The 22,676-nt window shown below is 54.2% G+C and overlaps 1 protein-coding gene across 2 annotated transcripts; it reads left to right on the top strand.

Moving 5' to 3' along the window:
- Nucleotides 1-418: 418 nt before the first annotated feature.
- Nucleotides 419-14,591, top strand: SOX9 (SRY-box transcription factor 9). Of its 2 annotated transcripts, XM_080561082.1 has the most exons (5): nt 419-682; nt 7,853-8,003; nt 9,665-10,082; nt 11,107-11,360; nt 11,897-14,591. In XM_080561082.1, the coding sequence occupies exons 2-5, from the start codon at nt 7,889-7,891 to the stop codon at nt 12,679-12,681; spliced, it is 1,572 nt and encodes a 523-aa protein (XP_080417208.1). In that variant the 5' UTR covers nt 419-682; nt 7,853-7,888; the 3' UTR covers nt 12,682-14,591. The 2 variants fall into 2 exon arrangements, with proteins under 2 accessions (XP_080417208.1, XP_080417207.1); XM_080561081.1 differs by lacking the exons at nt 419-682; nt 7,853-8,003 and having other exon boundaries at nt 9,235-10,082.
- Nucleotides 14,592-22,676: the final 8,085 nt, after the last annotated feature.

Raw genomic sequence — 22,676 nt, 5'->3', positions numbered from 1 at the left:
TCTTCTTCTAGGCAAAGTATTTTACTACATCTTCACAAATTCCCAAAGACCTGATATATTTGACATCCGCTTTGTCACATGTACACATCCACATTCTCTGTACAGTGTGAGTTCAGGCGAAAAACAGGGACACTAAGAGGCCTCACTGATGGGCACAGGGGATAAAGAAGAAGCTACAAGGAGTTCCCTGGGGGGCAAAGACCCCCGATGCCATGCAGGCACCAGCCTGGGGCCACGGAGCAGGGAGCCGTGCGGGACGGATGGCGCAGCACTGTCCCAGGCAGCACGGATCCAAACCTTCCTTTGTTCCCAAACTTGGCTGTTTCAGTTTTCTTTGCCTTTTTTTTTTTTCTTTTTCTTTTTTTTCTATTTTTTTTTAAGGTAACAATACCTCCTTTCAGGCACTGCCAAAGCCCTACTCAAGCCCACTCAGATAAGAGCTGGCAGGAAAGGTAACTGCCATCAATATTTTGGTGAATGTTAACTACCTGAGGACAGACTGGGTGGGGGATCACAACAGTCGGTTGCGAGCACCTGGGCTATGTTTAAAAACACCACATTAAAAGTCATCTCCCTCCCTGGATCCCCCTGAATTCCCAGTACACACTCTCCAGCCTAAGTGGTTGTAAAAGACAGAGCTTAGCCGGTCGGGACTAAGTCGACAATCGTGCTCCACACGAAGGTATGTTTTCATGATGCTTCTTTTGCGGCCGTTTCATTTACTCCGCTAAAATATTATTCTTCAGCCAGAGTTTATTTTGGATAAGTGCGGCAAGTAGAATTTGTAGCCCTAAATTCTCAAGTGCGGGATTCAGAATTAAATGTTAAAAAAAAAGGGGGGGGGGGGGGGACACATCTTTTTTTGTCGGGTTTCCCAGATAACTGCCTGCCATCACGCTCTCACCGCGCTCCGAGAAAACAGCATTTTGTCTCTTTTCTGAAGGGAGCACCTGTTTTCATCCCTTTCTTCAAAGTCAAAAATCGTTTTGTATGTTATGAGTAGGAACCCGGGATTACGATAAAGAGTGGTTTCAGACTGACAGCAAATTAAACTGCAAGCCAAGGTATATATACACCATTCGGAGACATATTTATAATAGGTTTTTTCCTAAAACCAGAAAATATAACGATATTCTGTCATGGAGTCTGAGACTTTCTGTGTTATTATTAAGATATAGCAAACATTTCTAGGTAAAAACTGGGAGCTAGATGGTGTTATTCTCAGAATAAGCTTTTCCCACTTAGCAGCAGGATGATTTTTTTTCTCATGTTCGTGCAAAAAAAGTATGATTTTTGCCAAGCTAAATGGCCAGCGCATATTTCTAATCTGTCACAGATAGGAGAGACAGGTAGACAGACATACGCAGAAAAACCAGCACGCCCTGCCCTCCTGATTTCTGTTTTTCTATCATAGTCTGCCTTGCTGTATTAATTTTAAAGTGATGAGTGTTATGCTATGTTTTCTTTTAACCGTAAGCACGCTGTTCTTGCTGCAGCCGTTCTTTTGGTTTTGGAATGCAAATAAAGCAAATGAAAATAGAAAGAAAATGGAATAAATTATCATTGTTAAATAAAAATAAAACAAAAAAAATAATAATAATTTCTGTTTATGGAGTAAATGGTGATTCAGAGAGAAATTAACGTGGCTCCTCTGCCGAGGATCCCCACCATGGAGCCGTGGCCGGGCTGGCCTGCATACGGACTGGTCCTTGCTCCAGCCCTGGGACAGGTACTAAAAACCAGCCTTGGATATCTGCACCTTGTGGACACCCTCACCCCGACCCCTTTGGCAGCCCATGCCAGGAAACCCCCTGAGTTACCAACACGGGGCAAATAAGGGAGGAAACAGGCAAAGAGAAAGGGAAGGTCTCGGGGCCGTGGTTTTGCTGCGAGCATCCCGCCAGCCCTGCAAGCCCGGGTGCCTGCCCAGGCCATCCGGCTGCCACCAAGAACAGGCACCTTAAAAATACCTTGACATGGTTTTCCCACTGGAAAAGAAGCCCAAGAGCTGCCCAGTGCCACGTCCCTGTCTTCCTGGGAGTGGGAAAACACCGTTCCACACTCAGCAGCATCCTCTGGGTTAGGAAAAGGCTCGGCGCTTGCTCCCACCCTCATCCAAACCCTCATCGCTGGAGGGACAAGGGCACCTCCAACGGCAGAGCGACCAGGGCAAACGTGCCCAAAGCACCAGGAACGTGCTTTTGGGGGTCTCCCGTGCCTAAAGGTGCCCACCGGGTGCAGGAAGGGATGGCGACACGCACGAACCAGGAGTGAGAGGGCAGGGTGGCCCCGCGCACCCTTCGCCCATGGGAGAACCACAATGCTAGCTGCAAACAAGAGAAGTTGTTATCTGCGTTGTTAGACGTGTCCAAAGATTTATGTGTAAAATAAAATATTTATACAGTGCTCGGGCACATGGCTATGCGCTTGGCATAAAAGAGGAGCAGCAAGACGCAGATATATGTATTTTCAGTATATGTGAGCACATGCATACGTGAGCCTGTATTTAGATATATATATATAAAACAAATCCCTGTTTATTACTCAGTAGAGAAAACTGCAGTTTTTTTTACATAAATAATCCTAGTGTAAATAAACTCCCCACCCTGAGCAAACTAAAAGTGATCCCATAGCAGATTTCTCTATTTTTCAAATAAATCATAGTTCCACCCGAACATGGACCTGGCAGCTAGAATTTCCAAATCACTCAGGAGCAGCGGCGGGATGGGAGCTGGAAACAACCCAAACAAACAATTTTACAAGTTCCAGAAGCCGGGCGCACCCCCCCCATACCCACCACCCCCCCCCCTTTTTTTTTTTTCTTCTTTTTTTTTTTTTAATTTGACGAGCGGGAGGGGTGGGCGCTGCGGCGTTCGCTGGCCCATAGGAAATCAGTGACCCAGGGACATCTGCAAGCGATTAGGACGCAGACTTCAGGTAGCTCCCAGAAACACGTGCTGTCCACATTACACCCTCCAAGTATATTTCCACAACTTTACTTCTCCAAATAAACAGTCGGGCTCTCCCTGCATTAGCAAGGAGCTGCACAAACAGGTAGAGAGAATGGCAGTTTTATTCCCCCTTCCAATTCTGATGGATTTCTTGTAAGCTGTTGCCGGGCTGTGTAATTTGAACTATTGCTTGGAAAACATAATAGGGCTGGTTTAAAATTACTGCCATTTATTTATCTGTATGTGACTATGAAACATCATGTACGATTTGCACAGCATGTTAGCTGCCACAGCCGTGCTGCAAGCGAACGGCTGCTTACAGGGCGAGCCATACCGAACACATGGCTCAAAATAAAACTAAAAATTGTGCACATTAACCAAAAATCATCAGGATTTATAACTGGGTAGAGAGATTTCTTTTTAATTTATTATCAGGTTTGATGCCTTTCGAAGCAAACCTACTTCTTTTTAACTGCTTTGCGATGGCGCACACATCCCTGCCCGAGCACGGGGACACGAGTGGTGAAGCCGCTGCATCTCTCTGGTCACGATGTAACCGGGGATGACACTAAGCACAGACGGAGCTGTGACAGCACTAGCGATGCTGGGACATTCTTCATTTACAGAAAAAAAAAAAATAGGGAGAAGACAACACTGATCGCGCTGATCACTCATCGCTGGCGTTTGCTCTGGGGCATTTTTCCTTTTCTGGAGAGCTCGGTATTGTTATGAGTGAAAACTGCATCTTTTGTCCTCATTACCAGAGCTTCACTTTTGGCTTTGATCACTTCACCCAAAGTGATTCAAACCAGATTGATTTATCTTAGTATCCCGTTGAGGACCGCTTCCAGCTCCAGCTGGCAGCTTCTGCGCAGGGCCGGGCAGGGGGGGACGGGGCTGCTGCTGAGCCTGGGCACCCCCTGAGCCCAGAGCCCCCCCAAGCGGGCATCATCCCCCCAGGGACCAGGACCAGGGCAGGATTGCTCCTCAGTGCCCCAAATCCAGGCAAACCCACAGCTGACAGCAGAGCATCAGACAGACCCGATCAGGCCAAAGGTTTTCACACAAGGTAAAGGTGGACCCTGGGCAAAACTCATCACCACGATCATTCTCCTCTTCCTCAACGCGGAGGGAAACTCAGCACTTTTGGGCTTTTCCATTCCACTTTACCTGAGCCTGATAAATTTTCCACTCACCAAAGTTTGTAAAGCCTCAAGCCAAATACTGCGAGCAAATTAATTAAATTAATTAATTAAAATATATCACTGTAACCTCCAGAAAAGAGCGTTTGTGAGGCACAAGTTTGAGCACAGTGGCTTCCAACTGGGGGAGAAAGAGCAGAAAAGAAGGGCAAGGTTATGTGTATTTACCATGGCGGAGCCTGCGCCAGAGCCAAGGAGCGTTACAGCCTGTCCGGTGCTGCTCGGCGCACAGAGCTGGGCTCCAAAACGCAGGAGAATAAATCAGCTGCTGGCCTCGCCTGTGGGTAAACAGCCCAGCAAGCTGGGGAGCAGCTGAGCAGCCCAGGTATTAGCAATCAGCACATTAAAAAAAAAAAAAAAAAAGCACTTTCCCCCTCCTTTTCTCATATTTTTAGCTTTTTCCTGGGGAAAAAGTGTTTCTCTGATCCAAAAGACCACAATGCTTTCACCACTTTCTCCGAGATTCAGCCTAATCCTGATCACCACCGGCAGGATCTGGCCCCCGGTGGCTTCGCCTTTGCTTATTTTTTAAATGGTAAATCTTGAGGCTATTAAAAGTGATGCTATTTCACCAGCCACAACGAGCGTGCAGTCATTTAATAGCTAAAACAGACAGACGTGGTCAAATTAACACTGCCACCCGGCTCCGTCCTTATAAATAATCCGAATGGTTTTACGGCGGCGCTGAGATTCTCCACTCCCGACTTCTGAAATTCTCTCACTCTATTCTATTCACCGAACTCGGCAAGACGGTATTTTTAGGCATGAATTAAAACGCCGTAGAAGCAAATATCTTCCAGGCACTTGTCCTGGAGTCTCCAGGTTCCCCGTTCCCTTACACACCAGAAAAAGGGGGAAAAAGCTGCCAGTCCCCCGGCTTTCTCACCCATCCCCAGTTCATTATTTGTAAAGCTTAAATCAACACACGGCGTTGTCTCCTGCTCAACCTGGAGCAGCTGTACGTTATCAGGACGGGACGGATAAAGAGAACAATTTTTAAAAATGAAAACAATAATGTTAAGTACATAATTTCACGGAATTCTTAGCTACAACTACAAAATTAATGACAATTTTGCCACCAAAACTTCAACAATTAACTACCTCTCCTTTTTTTTTTTTTTTTTTTTTAAAAAAAAGGAAAGAAAACTATGCAATTATGCAATGACCTCCTGATAAGGACACGTCAAACAGCCTGAGAAACGCTCAGGATTTTGAAAACTAAGCGGGTGCTGTACCGAAGGGGCAGGAGCCGCGCCGTGCTCAGGGCAGGATGCTCAGCCGCCCCCGGGGGCTGTGGGGTCACCTCCCAGCGGGCTCAGCCCGGTCCCAACAGCCTGGGAAGGGCCTCGATGGAGGGCCCAGCGTGTGTCCGGGGACCATCCGCGTCCCCCAGCGCGGGGTCCCGGCACCCTTTACAGCAGCAACGTGCGTTTGCGAGGGAAAAGCAGCGCTGGTCGCTCAGCGCACCAACAGCCGATCTGGGGAGATGGAAGAAGAAGAGCACTGAAGACCCGACCGTGACCGAAAAAAAAGCTGATTTGAGAAAAATGAGCTAAAACGCTCACATCTTGTGTCGCACATGAAAATTTTCAGCTGCGGCCAGGGGCAGGGCTGACCCTTCCCAGCTCCCAGCCGCGATTTATTAGCGAGCAAAAACCCGGAGCGTGCAAAGCCCTGTGAGCTGTGGGAATGATTTTCTGCGTGGTAGGCGCAGCAAAACTCTCATTTTTAATATCGTTATTGAGGACGTAGTGATTCTTACAGGAGGGAACATTAATGACACTGCAATTAACCACATGGCACCCCCCAGGTGCTGCCCCAGAAAGGCAGCGGCAGTCCCGGCCAGCTTCCATGGCACGATGGCATCTGGCATCCGCGTTTTGTGCCATCGATAACGACCAATAGAATCACTTTTTATACCAAAACAAAGAGGTATCAGTGCATCCTGGCTGCAGGAGCATCTTTGTTTTTGGGGAATTCTGCCAGAAGCCCAATCTTGCCGTTTCGCCCCCAGACAGAGCCGTCAGAGCGGCGGCTTTCACGGCGTGGCAAAGGCGAGCAGGAAAGCGTTTCCCCGCGCGGGAAGGCAGCGTGCCAGCGTCAAAAGCGGGTCCGTCGCCGAGCCGGGGAGCTGCTCCGTGGGCAGCACGTGAGGTCAGAGGGGCCGGGTGCCATCACCGCCTGCCTCGCGAGGCCAGCACCCACCAAAGATCCCTCGGCCGGGTGCTCCCGGACCGCCCGCAGCGGGACGGGAGGCACAACCGTGTCAGGAAGGTGCAAACGCACCCATGCTCATCGGGTGAGCCCCCGTAAAACTCCAATAAACCACAGCACGCTGCAGCACACCAGCCCTGATGCACGTCTGTATTGCTGCACTGCATTTGTAGGGCTGGAGGGTAAAATCTCCCCAAAGACCCCGCGCAGCCGCTGTCCCCTTTGCTACTAAGACCTCGTCTCATTCGCTCCCTGCTCGGAGGCTTGCAAGGATTGTTCCCTAAAAAACAGGGGGTTGATTTAGCATGAGGAAGAAAAAACATCAAACGAGGACCAAAACCCGCAGGCTTCTTGCTAAAAATCTTTCCTGGTACCTGAGCTTGCCACTTAGGGTAAAACAATGTTAATTCTTCAAAAAGAAAAGAAAACTTCCATCCTGACATAAAAGCACCAGCAGCTTGTCACTTTAAAGGAAACTTCTAACCTTGCGAAATGACTGTGATTAATCAACTTGTCCATATCGTCTAAATAGTCCATAGAACAGGAATCCAAAATAGTAATTCAGAAATTATAAAATTACATGCGATAACATAACTGGAAAGCTCTTTTACGTTTCGCTTTTGTTTATTGTTCAAACTTGCCAAACTACTTTCTTTTGTTAAAACGGATTCTTTTGTAATGAAAAGGCAGAGCCCCTTTCAGCAGATGGACTTCCCGAATGAAAAATGTTCTAATTATTACACTTTTCATTAAATCAATTATCCTCCCAAATTGTTTTTGTGTTTATCCCTGCCAATCAGCAGTAAAGCCCTGGAACAATCTGTTGTCACCGTACTTTTCTCCTACAGGTACGTTTCTTCGGATTTTTGCTAGAGCAGCTCCAGCTGAGATAAGAACAATCTCCTGCCTGAGTTTTCTTTGATGTTCCTATAACAAATACGCACATTAGAAGAGATTTGCTGAGCTAAATTCCGCTCGTGCACTAACCTAGAGCTGAAACTGCCAAGAGAAAATATTTCAAAGTTTTCCCCTTTAACTTTTATTGTAAGTTTTCTCTTTCCGCTGCAAATAATGATACAAAACTCCGCATATCTCCTATTGGACTAGCGCACAGTTAGCAAAGTAAAGATACAGAAGGCTGTGAAAATGGTCTTCTGTGCCGCAGCCAAGCATAAGAAACCCCAAGTGCTCACGAAGAAAAATCAGCGTCTGCTCTGTCCCCCGTTCTGTCAGACAAAGGCTCTGTAAATAGGACAGACACTTACCTTGCAACTCCCCCAAAGATAACTACTTCCCAAAAGTTTGCAAGCAAAAAAAAAAAAAAAATCTCAGGGAAAGATAGCAAAAGACAAGCAGGGTCTAGCGGGGAGATTGCTTGCAAACGCATTTATTCAGAGCTCCTTCCTCCACTGCCTTTTTCTTTCTTTTTTACTATTTTTTTTTAACTTTTTTTTTTTTTTAATTTTTTTCATATGCCATTTCCAGTGCTTTGAGAAGACCCTCGCCAACCTAACGGTGACAATGAGGGATCCGCGGCACCGCACAGCTCCCGAGCACGACGCTGCCCTGAGAACTGTCCCGAAAGGACAAAAGGCTGCGAATTTAAGCAGCCTCAGTGAGGCACCAGCGCCAAAGCGTGAGTCGAAAAACTGATGGGCTGCGGGTTTGGGAGCACGGCTGGAAGCTCTCCCACCCTGGAGCCGAGCACCCAAGGGTGGCACGCAGGGAAGGAGGGGCAGCTCGCCCCGCTGCCCGGGGCTGCCTCGGTGCACGTCTGCTCCCCCAAAAGGGGCTTCTCCCCAGAGAGCCCCCTTCCCTCGAAACCCCTAAAAGACGAGCTCTGAGCCGCTCGCCGTCCCCCGTGGCTGCTCCTGCCGGCACCCCGTGCTCGGCCTCCCGCACGTGGAAGAGCAGCCGGCTGCTGAAACGCAGGGGCTGGGTGCTTCGCTACAAAGGGCAGGGTCCGCGTTTATCCAGAGATAGGACCTGGAAGGCTCCCAGGGCTCGGTTGTTTGCTTTCTGCCCTCGCGTCCCGCCGAGGCGCCTTGGTCAACCGGGCAAAGCCCGGCGGGGGCACAGGGGGGGCCGAGCCCCTTCCCCTCGCCCAGCGGCACCGCGGGGGGGGGAAGGGGACGGGACGGGCCGGGCCGGTGCCAGCGGGCATCCGAGGAGCCCCGGACAGCACCGGGGATGGGAAGGAGGGGGGGTCCCGGAGGGGGGGTGGGGGGTCCCGGGGGCACATCGCTTAGCACCGCGGTCCAAGGAGCACCGAGTAAAGCAGAGCGCGCCGGGCGCCGGGCTCCACCGGGTGCCCCCCCCCCCCAAAAAAAAATAATAATAAAAATTTTTAAAAAGTGGATTTAGGGGATTTTGGCTCCCCCCCCCCAGCCCAGCCCCAGCAGGGGCGGCGCCCCGCAGCCCCCTCCCCGGGCCCTCCCCGCCCCCGTTTCTCCCCGCGCCGTTCCTGGGCTTTTGGCGCCCCCTCCGGACGGCGCCGCGCAGCGCCCCCGGCCCCGCTCCCCAAAATCCGCCCCCGGCCCCCGGCGGGGGGGTGGGACGGGACGCCCAGGATCCTCCCCCCCGCCCCAGACACCGTGGGGGGGGGGGCGCTCAGCACCCGACAAAGCCCCGAACCCGGCGGCGGGGCCGCGCAGCGCCGGGTGCGGAGCTCCGGGCACCCCCGGGCACCTCCGGGCACCGCCGCTCCCCCCCCAGCCCGGAGCCGCCCCAAGCCCCTTGCGCGGCGCAGCGCGGAGTTGCGCGCCCGCCGGGCCCCGCCCCCTTCGGCGGCCTCTCAGCCAATGGGGCGGCCGCCAGCCCCCGGGGGCCGGGCTGCCATTGGCGGAGCGCCGGCGGCCCGAAATGGCCGCGCAGGGTATTTATTCCCGCGCAGCGGCGCGGGGCGCAGAAGCCGCGCTGCGGAGCCGCGCCGCGCACACCGCCGGGGCAGCGCCCGGCCCCACGCTGCGGGTCCAGCTCCGCTCCTCCGCGCCGCTCGCAAAAAGTTTTGCCCTCCTCTCCCTCCCTCCCTCCTCGATTTCGGACGGGTAGGGAAAGAGAAAATTAATAATAATAATAAAAAAAAAAACTTTTGCAAACTTTTCCAGCTTTCTTCCCGTCCTCTCCCCGGCCGGGCTGCACGCTGGTGGAGACTTCGCCTCTCCTCGTTTTGCCTTTTTTCTTTTTTTTTTAAACCCTGCCCCTTAGCCAGCCGGTTCTTTTTTATTTTTTTTATTTTTTTTAACTTTTTCGCCCCCTGCTCCCCCCCTCTGCCACTTTCTCGCATGAATCTCCTAGACCCCTTCATGAAAATGACAGAAGAACAGGACAAATGTATCTCCGACGCCCCCAGCCCCACCATGTCGGATGACTCCGCCGGGTCCCCCTGCCCCTCCGGATCCGGCTCGGACACGGAGAACACCAGACCCCAAGAAAACACCTTCCCCAAGGGCGACCCGGACCTGAAGAAGGAGAGCGACGAGGACAAGTTCCCGGTGTGCATCCGAGAGGCGGTGAGCCAAGTGCTCAAGGGCTACGACTGGACCCTGGTGCCCATGCCCGTCCGCGTGAACGGATCCAGCAAAAACAAGCCCCACGTGAAGAGACCCATGAACGCCTTCATGGTGTGGGCCCAGGCGGCCCGGAGGAAGCTGGCTGACCAGTACCCGCACCTGCACAACGCGGAGCTCAGCAAGACCCTGGGCAAGCTCTGGAGGTGAGCGCGGGGCCGACTGCTGGGCTTTGGGGTGGGCTAGGGCCGGGGGGGGGACGCCGGAGGGAGGCTGCAGCCTGCGAAGCCTACCCTGGTTGTAACAGCAGGAGGAGGAGGTGGGAAAGGAGGGAGAGGAGGGTTCGAAGCTTGCAAAACTTGCCGAAAACTTTTGCACGCGCTGGCAACTTTGCTTGGTGGAGGGGAAGCCAGAATAGCAGGGGGAAAGCAGCTCCCCGCGGCCGCCTCCTGGTCTTGCGAGGGGTTCCTCTGCCTGAGCAAGGCGCGGGTGCGAGGGGGGACCCCACGGCCGGGGTGGGTGGGGGAGCAGGGCCTTCCTCGGCGGGCGTTTGGTCACGCTCCCGTCCGAGGAAGCGATGGTCCTGCTGGATTGCATCAGCTCCGTGCGGGAGGAGAGGGGAGGCGATGCGGGGAGGGGGTGGCAAGAAGCCGGGCGCGGGGCGAAAGCCGGCGAGGCTGCGCCAAGCCCCGGGTGGGTGGGTGCCCTGAGCGCGCATGGCCGGGTGCCCTCTGACTTCCAAAATAAGGCAGGGAGGGGAGAAAAACAGAAGGAAAGTGAGTCACCTGGCTGCCTCTGGCTGACTGCAGAAAGGAGGGGGTGGAAATCCTAAATTTGCGGCTGCTTCTCGCAGCCGGAGGAGAAAGCAGTGAGCAAATCCGTCCCTGGCAGGCAGGGAAGGAGCCGTCACCCAAAGCGCCCCGGGGACGGGGTGTGCGCCCAGAGCAGGGGGGGCAGGCCGGGAACAGCAAGGGCCAGACCCTGCCACGGCTCCTGCACCTCTCTTTTGGCCACCGAAACCATCTGGCTGCGAGGGGAAAATGGGGGTGACAACCAGCGTGCACCCCAGCCAGGGGGTTCAACGCTGAGGGGGACTTTGCATCCCAGTTGGGGAGATCAGAGGGGAGGTTTGGGGATAGGACGAGCTGGTGTTAATGCCATAGTGGGGGGAGCCCCTAGAGCCCCCCACGAGCCGCAGCTGACCCCTCGCCCCGTGCTCCCCCCCCCCAGGCTGCTGAACGAGAGCGAGAAGCGTCCCTTCGTGGAGGAGGCCGAGCGGCTGCGGGTGCAGCACAAGAAGGACCACCCCGACTACAAGTACCAGCCGCGGAGGAGGAAGTCGGTGAAGAACGGGCAGTCGGAGCAGGAGGAAGGCTCCGAGCAGACCCACATCTCCCCCAACGCCATCTTCAAGGCGCTGCAGGCGGACTCCCCGCAGTCGTCCTCCAGCATCAGCGAGGTGCATTCCCCCGGGGAGCACTCGGGTAGGTACCCGCGGCCCCCCCGCCCCGCTCCGAGTTACGGGGCGTTAAGTCACAGCTCCCTAAGGAAGGATGCATCCCATAGCAGGCCAGGATCGGATGCGGGGAGGGGGGGGAAAACGTGAAACAGAGCCTTAAATAATGCAGGGAGAAGGGGCCGGCTGTGTGGCTGCCCACCAGCCTTGCCCATAGCACAGGCACACAAGCGCTCGCCCGCGTGTGCCAGCCCTTGCAGACACTTCCAGCCCACTCTGCCCATGAGCTATGGGAACCCGTGCTTTAAAAAAACAAAAAGTAAACAGAAAGCTGTCCCCGCTCTCGCGGCTCGTCTCTGAAGTCTTGGTTGTTTTACCCAGCAGGGTAAAATTTTACCAACAGGGCCGGTGTTTGTGGTGCCCGCACCCGGAGCTGTTTGTGTTACCCCACACAGCTGCTCCCCCCGGCCCGGCGCTGCTGCCTTGCATTAATTACCCATTAACACCGCGGTCACATTCAGAGCGACACCCCCTTCACGCACGTGCCCTCTCCTTCCTCCGCAGGGCAATCGCAGGGCCCCCCCACGCCCCCCACCACCCCCAAGACGGATGCGCAGCCCGGCAAGCAGGACCTGAAGCGCGAGGGCCGCCCCTTGCAAGAAGGCGGCCGGCAGCCGCCCCACATCGACTTCCGAGACGTCGACATCGGCGAGCTCAGCAGCGACGTCATCTCCAACATCGAAACCTTCGACGTCAACGAATTCGACCAGTACCTCCCCCCCAACGGCCACCCGGGGGTCCCGGCCACCCACGGCCAACCCGGCCAGGTCACCTACACCGGCAGCTACGGCATCAGCAGCTCGGCCGGCTCGCCGGCCGGCGCCGGGCACGTCTGGATGTCCAAGCAGCAGCCGCAGCCCCCGCCGCAGCCCCCCCAGCAGCCCCCGGCACAGCACGGGCTGCCGGCGCTGAGCGGCGAGCAGGGCCAGGCGCAGCAGCGGACGCACATCAAGACGGAGCAGCTGAGCCCCAGCCACTACAGCGAGCAGCAGCAGCACTCGCCGCAGCAGCTCAACTACAGCTCCTTCAACCTGCAGCACTACGGCTCCTCCTACCCCCCCATCACCCGCTCCCAGTACGACTACGGCGAGCACCAGAACTCCGGCTCCTACTACAGCCACGCCGCCGGGCAGAGCAGCAGCCTGTACTCCACCTTCACCTACATGAACCCCACGCAGCGCCCCATGTACACCCCCATTGCAGACACTTCTGGGGTCCCCTCCATCCCCCAGACCCACAGCCCGCAGCACTGGGAACAGCCCGTCTACACACAGCTCACCAGACCCTAAAGCCGTTTAAAAATAAATAAATAAACGAGGAGAAAAAAAAAAAAAACACACACAAAAAATCGCGAAAGCAGCAACAAGAGCAGAGAACTTCCGCAGACTTTTCCTGCTTTGAAATCGAAACAATAATTAAAAAATTTAAAAAAGAAAAAAAAAAAAAGACGCTCAAGTTCAAGGCGGCGGGGAGGAGGGAGCGCCTCGAGCCTTCTGCACTTCAGCATCCCCCGGGGAGTGGCGAGACCGCTCCGAGAGCCCGCGGTGCAGCAAGGACTGGACTTTGACTTGGCTTCGAGGGTGCAGGGTGATGAGATTTCTAGCAACCGGCTCGGTTATCCGTTCTCTGGACTTTTGTAACAAGTTTTTTTTTTTTTTAGCAGTAATTAAAAAAAGAAAAAAAAAAGGGGGGGAAAAAAGAGAAAACTCGGTCCTCTGTGAGGAATATTCTCTATTTTAAATATTTTTTAGTATGTACTGTGTATGATTCGTTACCAATTTGCGGGGATTTATACATATTTTTTAGAGATTTTTTAAATGCTCTTATTTTTCCAACAGCTAAAAATGACACTTAGTGGAGCAGTCCTAGGTTTTCTTGCAGTCAGAGGTATTTTTGTATAGAATAAGTGTCTTTTTCTCTAAAAAATAAAAATAAAAAAAGCAAAACTGCGTGCTTCTAACTCGGAACAAAGCTCTGTCAGCGGCCAGCGCCAGGCTTGGCGATGGTCAGCTCTGCAGCGCGGGAGACGTGAGCTGAGCCTGTGCGGGGATGAGCATAGAAGAGGCTTTATTTTTCTAACTCGAGAATAGCAAAAAAAAAAAAAAAAAAAGCAGCCAGGAGGAGATTTTTAACTTTATTTTTTAATAACCTTGAGCCTTAAGAAAAAATAATAATAAATACAGCAAAAAAAACGCTACGGAGAAGCCTTAAAGCAGCCCTGTGATAATCACTGGTCCCCAGCTCTGCCCGTCCCTGCTCCCTTCACGCCCCGGTGCTGATGCAGAACCCGGCCCTGGGCTCCTTGGCTTCCGCGGGCTGCTCGAGGGACGTCAGAGAGACTTTAAATTATTTATTCTATGAGAAGAGCAGTTTTTAATCGTGATTTGTTTTTCTTTTTTTTTTTTTTTAAATCTCCCTTCTATTTTAAGTCCTTTCAAAAGCGATTATGTTGGAGCATTATTTGGAAGGTAACCGTGCCTGTTAAATTATGGTCTAAACTGTAACCAGTTCTTTATTTATCTCTTTAATTCCTTTTTTATTATTATTATTATTATTCTTTTTGGAATCTGTGTCCTGGGTTTGTACAAACTTGTGCTCTTCCTTTTTTTTTTTCTTTCGTCTTAAGGATAAACTGGAAAAAAAAAGAAGAATTTGTACAAACTAAAGATTGCAAATGTAGCGTATCACTGAATCATTTGCCTTGTTTTCTGCCTCAGCTCTCTGGGACACACGAGCTCGTGCGAGGACGAGACCCAACGCCCCGGCGGCGCCTGCGCGGGGCGGCACCGTTTTTAGCCTTCCACCCCCCCCCCCCCCAAAATGGCTCGAGGTGGGGACACGGACTTTGGTGAAGCTGTGGCTGAACAGTTAAGGATTGCTTTTTAAAAAAGACAGCAAACTTTTTTTTTTTATTTAAAAAAATTATATATTTGTTAACATTTTTTTTTTTTTTAGGGATTCAGTAGAAGAAAAAAAAAATCTTAAAGCACTCTTATAATATGGCATCTTTCTATTTCTGTATAAAAGCAGATCTTTTTAAAGTATTTCTGTAACTTAAAAGACCTGTCATTTAAATCATATTTTGTCTTTAGGTAAGTTTTTGTTTTGTTTTGTCCGCAAGATCCTTCTCTTTGTGAAACTTACCTTTTTTTTTTGTATATTATTGTTTGCAATAAATATACGTTGTATTAAAAGTTAACTCCCCTCTCCTGGAGTCCGAGTTATTGGCAGCCTTCAAGGAGAGCCCTAGCAGGGTGTGATTTCACTGGGGGGGGCACCGGGGAGCCCCCTCTTTTACCAGCACAGACCCTGGGGTCCGATCCTGCCCCGTCCCTGCTGCTCTCACCCAGCTTTGTGCCAGCCGTGCCCGGGTGGGGGTCCCCACCTTGCACCTGTGAAGCCCCCCCCACCTCCAAGGCGGCTTCAGCTTGGCCAAGGCGGGCCGTATTTTGCAGAAAAAGCTGAAATTCTCCGAAAACGGGATAAAGCTGGTTCCAAGCACGCGTGGTCCCTAACCCCACGGCTTCTCTGGTCCAGCTGTGGGAGCCCCTGGGGCACCGCGGGGCTGAGCCCGGCGCATCCTCTGCCCCACGGAGCGCGGTGCCAATGCGGCTGTGACAGCACCAGCTCAGGCGGGTCCCTTCCTTTCCCTCCCAGGGCACAGTTATTCACCTATGAAAAGCGGATCCCGCAAAAATGCGATAACCTGACCCAGCATCGCCCCGGGAGAGGCCGGTGAGCGTGCGTCGGCCCCGTGCCCCGAGGCGAGCACATCGCGGGACACCTTGGGATCCATCCCACAGCACCCCACTGCTCCAGGACGCGCTGCAGGGCACAGCGCGAGGCAGAAGCTGCGTTTCTAAATGCTACCTGATCCAGCAACAAGGTGATTTCACCCACTGCTGCTTCTCTCCCCGCCTAAAAGCCCACCCAGTCCCCAGGGGAGCCCCTCACCGCAGGGGCTGCCTCTGGCTGCAGCCCCAGCCCAGAGCACAAAGGGCCCCGCGAGCGCATGCCCGCACTGCAAAGCCTCCGCGCCGTTGTAAAATATTTACTCTCGCTACAAGTAACACTTAAGCCAATTAACTGAAAGGGATTCATTTACTTTGTGCATTAGTTAGGGTCAGTGTCACTATTTACCTGTGCAGTCAGCCACCGCGGCCGGTGGGAACGCTCCGGTCCCAGCCGTGTCCCGCAGCGGGTTTGGGTTTCCCTGCCCTGACCGGACCTCGCCTGCTGGGAGCTTTTGGCTTCTCCTCTCCTTTGGGAAGGAGAACGCCTGCAGCTCCCGTGATGTGGCAAGGAACCACCCGGGAGCCCCCACGAGAGCTTGGCAGCCCCATCGGGGGCACGGTGCTCTGGGGAGCCCGCAGCAGACGAATGGCTCCATAACGCAGCTCACGCCTTGCTCATGCACCAGCTGTAACCTGGGAATGAGCTGGAAAACATCCCAAAAATGGGACAGCCGCAGCCTGCCTCACCGGGGGGACCCCAGGCAGCCCCCACGGCATGCGCTGGGTGCAGAAAGAAGAGCACAGAGGGAGCGGGGCATGGTGGGGACGACCCCAAGTGCCACCGCAATGGGAAGAGCCCGAGCTGCTCGGCGGTGCCACTTCTGTCCCGACGCAGCCGTGCCCAGCTCCCCTCCGTGACACAGAGCCGCCTTCCCGCTGGGAGCACCCGAGGAAATCCTCCTTGCAAGAAACCCAAAGAGCAAAGCTCGTGACCCAACCCCGGACCTATAATTCCTGCACTGTTGACTTATGGTGTGGGCTTTAAGGCCTCAGACTCAGAGAGCCGAGCCGGACCCGGCTGCCCGCGCAGTGCCGGGCTTCCCGGCCCCCGCCGCAGGGCTCTGCCCCTCCGGGGGGGGGAACCAAAAAAAAAAAAAAAAAGGCTGGAAAAGCTGCAGAGCTTCAGGCACTTTGTGCTAGAAAGCAGAGCAGAAGGAGGGGTGGGGAAAAAAAAAATGAATTCAAGGGAACTCTGACAATGCTGCAGGGCAGGTTTGAGCCGCAGCAGATAACAGCGGGCGCAGGGACAGATGTGCAATGCTGCGCGGCGGGTTTGGGAAGCGCCAGGGGAGTGGCGGCAGCGCTGCGGGGCAGGGCATGGTGGGGGGCACCCCCGGACCCCCCCCCCCCGGCTCCTGCAAAAAAAGCCACAGGTCTGGGGCCACATGCGAAAAGGTCTGGGGCTGCAGCGGGCAGAGCAAGGCCGAGCCGTGCGACTGGCCGCCGGCAACTCAGCGACGGGTTTTCTTATTTCAGCAGTTCAGAAAAAAATATCTACGCTTTAAAGAACGGGGGAAAAAAATTTCGGAGCAGCCCCCGGGAGCACGGCAGCGCAGCCCTATAACTCCCCGTCGTGCCGGGCTCCGCGCCCGGCCGGCTCCAGCCACACACAGGCTCCGCGAGGCGGCTGCCTGCAGCGGTGTCAGCTGCTCAGAAACCGCGCTTGGGTTCGCGTTTCCGCGGCCAGCTGTTCATGTTGACATCGAATTAAAGCCGGGGGCTTTCTCCCAGAGAGAAGGCAAGATCGCAGCCAGCTGCGAGCCGGGATCCTGCGATCGGCCGGGGCTCCCGCCCAGCTGCAGCGCTTGGGCCGCGTAACGCAGCGATATATCACGGCCGCGCCGGGCTCGCTGCAAGTCAAGGGAGATTTGCTAGGGTTTCTCTTTCCCTTTTGCAGGGCCCGGTTCCAGGAGCCAGGCGGTTAGCGGAGGTGGAGATTTATATGTCAAAGGGAAAGGAGCGAGCTGGGCTTCCCCCCGCAGCACAGCGTTAGGGGCTCCCAGCCTCCGGGAGGGAACTGCTCCCACCCCGGGAGGTGGCTCCGGCAGGGGGACGAACGAAGCCCCCAGCCCCTGCCGACAGCAGCAAAAGCTGACCGAGATGCTCGGCTTTGCTGCCGCTAAGATAAACCCACCTGGAAAAGGTGGGGAGAGAGGAGAGCTGAGACACGGAGCATAAACGGGTCCGAGGAATCAGAGAGGACTTAATATATATATATATATATACATATATATATATAAACCTTTATAGATCTCTCTAGCAGCACCCCCTGCCTCTCAGGCTGTCTCACGGATGGCGATGCAGCATGGTCGGAGCAGTGGCTGCTCAAGAAACGGGTCCAGAGGGTGCAGCCCGCACCACGCAGCGCTGCAGGACGCGGAGCCGCTGTCGTCACTGCTGTCCCCTCTGTCCCGCTGCCACCCCCGGCCACGCTGCTCACCCTCACCCAGGTGCTGCGCCCACCTGCAAGGACTGCTCCCACTCCCAGCCTTGCAGCAGCACCCTTGCAGGCAGCAGGATGCGGCCAGAGCAAGGGGCTGTGCAGCAGCCGTTGCACCTGGGGCCACGCTAACACCACGAGAGGAAGGGCAGGAAGAGGGTCCTGCAGCCCCCTGCTGCCCCCTCAGCGATGGGGAAGACAAAGCCAGCTCCTCGAAGATGTTACCCCCCCCCCCCCCCCCCCGAGCAGGAGAGCCCGGAGCTGCCCGGCCGTGCCGCAGCCCCCCAAAATTCCCAAGAACAGCCCCACAGACACCGCAGCCGCTCGCATCGGCGTGGGCACAGACATGCCGTAAGTGCTACTGTAATATAAATAATTGATCCTAAGGTGCCCCGGGGGCTGTAAAGACCTCAATTGTTGGCTCCTTGGGTCAGAGCCCACGTCTTTATTACGTGTTTGTACAAGGACTACTCTAATGGGGCGCTGAGCCGCAATTGGGGTCCTGAAGTGCTATTGTAATACAAATACTAATCATGCACCAGCCGTTATACAAGCAGCCCCCGCTCAGGGCTGGGCTCCAAAGGCTCATAAACCGGGCAAGGTTTCTATTGAAGTCAACAGGAGCTTGGCCCGCGCCAGAGCTGGATCCGAGCTGCTCAGCAAAGCACGGCTGCCACATTCCCGTTTTAATTCCGCATGTGTGTGCGTGAATGCACGCTTCTGTGTGTGCACATGCATGCACGCAGAGGCTGAGACCATCGGTGACGAGCAGCTCGAGCTTTGAGACGAGCTGGTTGTACAGCCCGGGGTGGGGAGGGGAACCATTTCTCCGTTAAAACAGAGCCATGTTCATAAGAGGCTCAATAAAAATCATTTGAAATAAGAAATAAAAGCAACCATACAGAAGGGAAGGGAAACGAGCCTCCCAAATCACATTTCTAATTAATTACCTGCCCGGGAGCTGCTCTCAGCTTTCAGGGAGTAAAACATTTTACAGCGACAAAGTCTGAGGGCTCGGTCTGTGCAGCCTGCGAGCGTGGCCACCGCAGCGCCCCGGGAGCGAGACGCAATAACGGAGCTCTTCAACCCAGCACGGGGAGCCGCAGCCGGGACCGGGGCTGCCCACGCCAGACAGATGCAGCTATTCAGCCCAGGAATAAGCCAATTTTTAACAAGGTCGCAGCTCAGACTTGAGGAAAGCCACAGGCTGAAGGACTGGGGTTGGGGGCATCCCGAGACAGCCACACGCAGACACCCACGCGGAGCCAGAGCTGCGGGGAACAGCACCGGGGGACCCGGTCCCATCCCCAGCCCTACAGATGGTGGGCGCCAGCCCCTGCAGCAGGCTTCACCCCCTTAAAAACCCCGCGGAGCCCCGATCCTGGCTCCAGTTTGCCCAGCAAGTCAGGGGGGCTCTTTCAGCCCCCGACCTGGGGTTTCTGTCGCTACAAAGCGAAGTTTCTCACTTGCCCCAACTTCTCTCCGCTGTGGTCCTGCAGCTGGGCTCAGGTAGCCCGGCCAGACCCCCTGCACACCCCGGGATGAGTCAGAGGGAAAGGAAAAAAGCCCGAAATTTGATTTTCCTTCCCCCAGTGTGGGGATTAATTACACGCGTTGTCTGGGCACAAACCAACTATCACCAAGTAAAGTCTCACTCTATAAATTTTAAACTGCTAATAATAAGGCTGGACAGGAGTTTTAAAGCTTCAGTAGACAGTTTACAATTAACCTACTCCTGTCAGCTGGAAAATCACCTTATAACGTGATTCCAGTTCACGTCTGACTCACTTTGAGTCAGAAGCTGCTTCTGAAACCCAGTAAATGCATCGCACAGCCCCACACGGAGCCCAGCACCACCAGGTGCCCCTCTGCCCGGGGGACCGAGCTTTAGCCCAGACCTGACCCCAGTTTCTCCCAGTGTTTCAGCAGGTTCCTGCTGGGCACTCTCCAGCACATCCCTTGGGAGCCTCCCCAAACTTTGAAGCTCTTTTGACACATCCCAACCAAGTTTTTACCATCTGCTCTTAGGGGACAAAAAATAAATAAAAAATTTAAAAAAAAATAACAGGTTCAAAACACTTCCAACGTAGCAATTGCAATGCAGGTGAGAGAGAAAAAGTAAATTTTGAAGCCCTGAGACCCCGGAGTTGCGTGGGGTAAGGAACCCACCGAGTGCAGGTGGTGCCCAGCACAGCAGCCCCGCTGCCTCCTGGCTCTCCAGGGGCTCTCTCCAAGCCCCCCCAAACCCGGAGCCGACCCACCAGAGCCGGAGCCACCGTGCTGGTGCCCATCTCCCGAGAGCCACGCTCACGGGCATCACTGCTAGGGCGATAAATATTGCACTGCCACAGCTCGGCTGCGTCTGACGGCCCCTTCTCTTACCACTTGCAACTCTTTAAAGGCAAAAAGCTTGCTACGAACGAAGTCTGGGGTTTCTTTGGTGAAAAGTAAGTGCAGGGCATGAAGCTTTGCCGTCCAAACCAGCCTGCTCGGAGCCTACAAGCTCCTGGGCAAGCTTCAGTCCCTTGGCTTTGCCCAGAGCCACAAGGTGAGGCTTCGGAAAGGGCCGAGGTGGAATATCTTGGGGAAAAAAAAAAAATCCCCGATAGCGAATTGCTTTAGCTAGAGTAATTTGGGGGGGCTGGGGAGATACCCGGTCATTTTCTGTGATTAAAAGGCAAATTTTATTCCTCCAGAAACTTGGAAGCAAATGTGGCGTTGCTATGGTTTCACACCCACTGGCTGGAAATGACAATATTAGCAGGGTGACCTGGTAATTAGAAACTGTGCCCCCAGGTCAGACTGCGGAGAAAATAAAGAGAGATTACGGAGTCCTAAAGACACAGCATAATGCTGCGGGCTCCTGGGCTCCCTACCTTTTATAACCGGCCCATTTAAATGCAGATTATGACTTTCCACCTGGGGCTGCTAATCTGTCTCACAGCCAGATCAAACAATAAGGCATCTCTCCGCACTGTGGGGCCAGGGTGCTTTCGAACTCGGTCTGTCATCAGGTCTGTCAGGCTGTCTAACCCCCTTTTCTCAGGGTAAAACCCAGAGTTTTTCGTTCGCAGATGATTATTTTTTCCACCCTGGATGTTTACGTCCCCCCCGGCCTCCCCCAGTCCCCAAAGATTTGGAGCAAACCGGGCTCAAGTTTTCCTCTGGGCCACGCGATGTAAAGCAGGGGGGGCATTGGGGTGGTGTAGGGCACACTGCGTGCAGGGGGAAGGATTATGCAGCGGTACCGAAATAGCAGGAGGGGGCTTGCAAAGAAGCAGCTTGCTCCTCTCAGCCCAGCATCCCCGCAATGGCACAAGGAAGACCTGCCGGCCCAGAGGTTCCCCCAGCCCAGCAGATCCTACTGGTCTGAACTGGGTGAGGGAGGGCGGATGCGGGACGTCCCCCGTGGAGCTACCTGCCCCAGCACCTGGGCAGTCCCATCTCTCCATCCCTTCCCTGATGAGAACAGCATCAGCACCAACACCGTTTGGAGACCAAGCATCACCTGCAAGGACAGAAAAGGCCAACCCCACGCCGCTGGAACAGGGATAACGGCACCGAAAGGCAGGAGATGAAGCCATCAAAATCATGAAATGCTCAGCTAGGACCTAACAGGACAGCCCCTGGAGATAACCAGGGTTCAGTCCTGATTTTTGCTGATGTCCTTCACTAATAGGAACCTCCAGAGCCTGGCGGGCCTTCAAAATTGTTATCCAGTGACAGCAGATAGAGGTCCGAGCAGGTGCCATCTGCTGAGGTGCTAGCGCGGTGACAGTGCCGGCGTGCCCTGCCCGTGCAGACGCACACCCACCCAGGACTTGTGCAGCACACAAGGAGTCAGAAAGAAACAACGCAGAAGCACGTCCCAGTCGGACATTAACACGCATCCCTTTTTAAACGCCGACAGGGCAGGTAATGCCAATGTCATTAAAGCCAGATGACTCCATCAACACCGGCGGAGAGGGTTTAAGCTCCTTAGCCGGTTGCACCTGGCTCTTTAATGCTCTTCGCTTTCACTAAGTGAGGGAGCATTTTAATGAGGGCTAATAACAGCCCTACACGCTTAGCAGCTTCCATCCGAGAGCCCGGCACGCATCTGCACACGAGAGCAGGTGTCAAGTGCGTGGCCATCGGCCTCCTTCCGCAGCTCTGCGCAGAGCCTGGGCTTTGTGGTCGTGGAAACCCAAGCTCAGACAGCTCCATCCATGGCCGTTTCCAAACATTTCCCGTTCCAGAGCCACCTCAGCCTTCCCAGAGTAGGGGAGAAAACTACTTGTGTCCGGTGCTTGCGGATCAGAGACCCGACTTGAGCCAACACAAGTCACTGCGGATTATCAGCACCGCAGAAGCAACTGAAGCCCGTCATGGGAGCGTCTCTTACCACGGAGAAAAAAGACCAAATAAAAAGCCCAAATTGAGTCTTATTAGCTTCGTACTCGCCTTCTCCAACCCCTCTGCTGCCTCCCAGCCCCTTTCCTCACCCCCATTCCTCCTCCTTTCCCAAACTGTCATGGTTTATTTTGCTTGGGTGGATTTTCTTTTTCTTTTCTCCCCCCCGCCCCTTGCAAACAGATAGTTTTCCCATGGAGATCCAGCACGCTCTGTGCCTATTAGCATCCTTGCGCATAATTAGAGCCCAACGCATTGTCATGCAAAGCAGCCTCGGATGACAACACTTCAGCCCGGACGACACAGAAATGCGGCGAGGAAGTTTCTCACACTGGTTTTAGCCAAGGCAAACCGGACTGTGCACGGGTTTGAGATTTTAATTAATTGATGGGTGCTGGGCTGCCCTCAGGGCTGCGCGAGGAGAGTGCCCCAGCCACCCATGTGCTCCCCAGCCCAGCCACAGGCTCTGCGCCTCTCTCTGATATTTTCTGCTCATTATAATAAATGAAGAACCCCACCCTGAACAGCACAGAATCATTCCTGCCAGGCACAAAGGATGGCGGGGCTAAATCAGCCTCTCCCCCTGCTAGGTTCCTCCTCCCTGTAGGAGCAGGGCTCTCCCTTGGCCGTGTTGGGCACCCAGCCCCACACACTGCGG

The sequence above is a fragment of the Anser brachyrhynchus genome, assembly GCF_964034855.1.
Source record: "Anser brachyrhynchus genome assembly, chromosome: 18".
Classification (NCBI taxonomy): domain Eukaryota; kingdom Metazoa; phylum Chordata; class Aves; order Anseriformes; family Anatidae; genus Anser; species Anser brachyrhynchus.
Note: the sequence above shows the minus strand (reverse complement) of the source record. Positions and strands in the feature narration are given on the sequence as shown.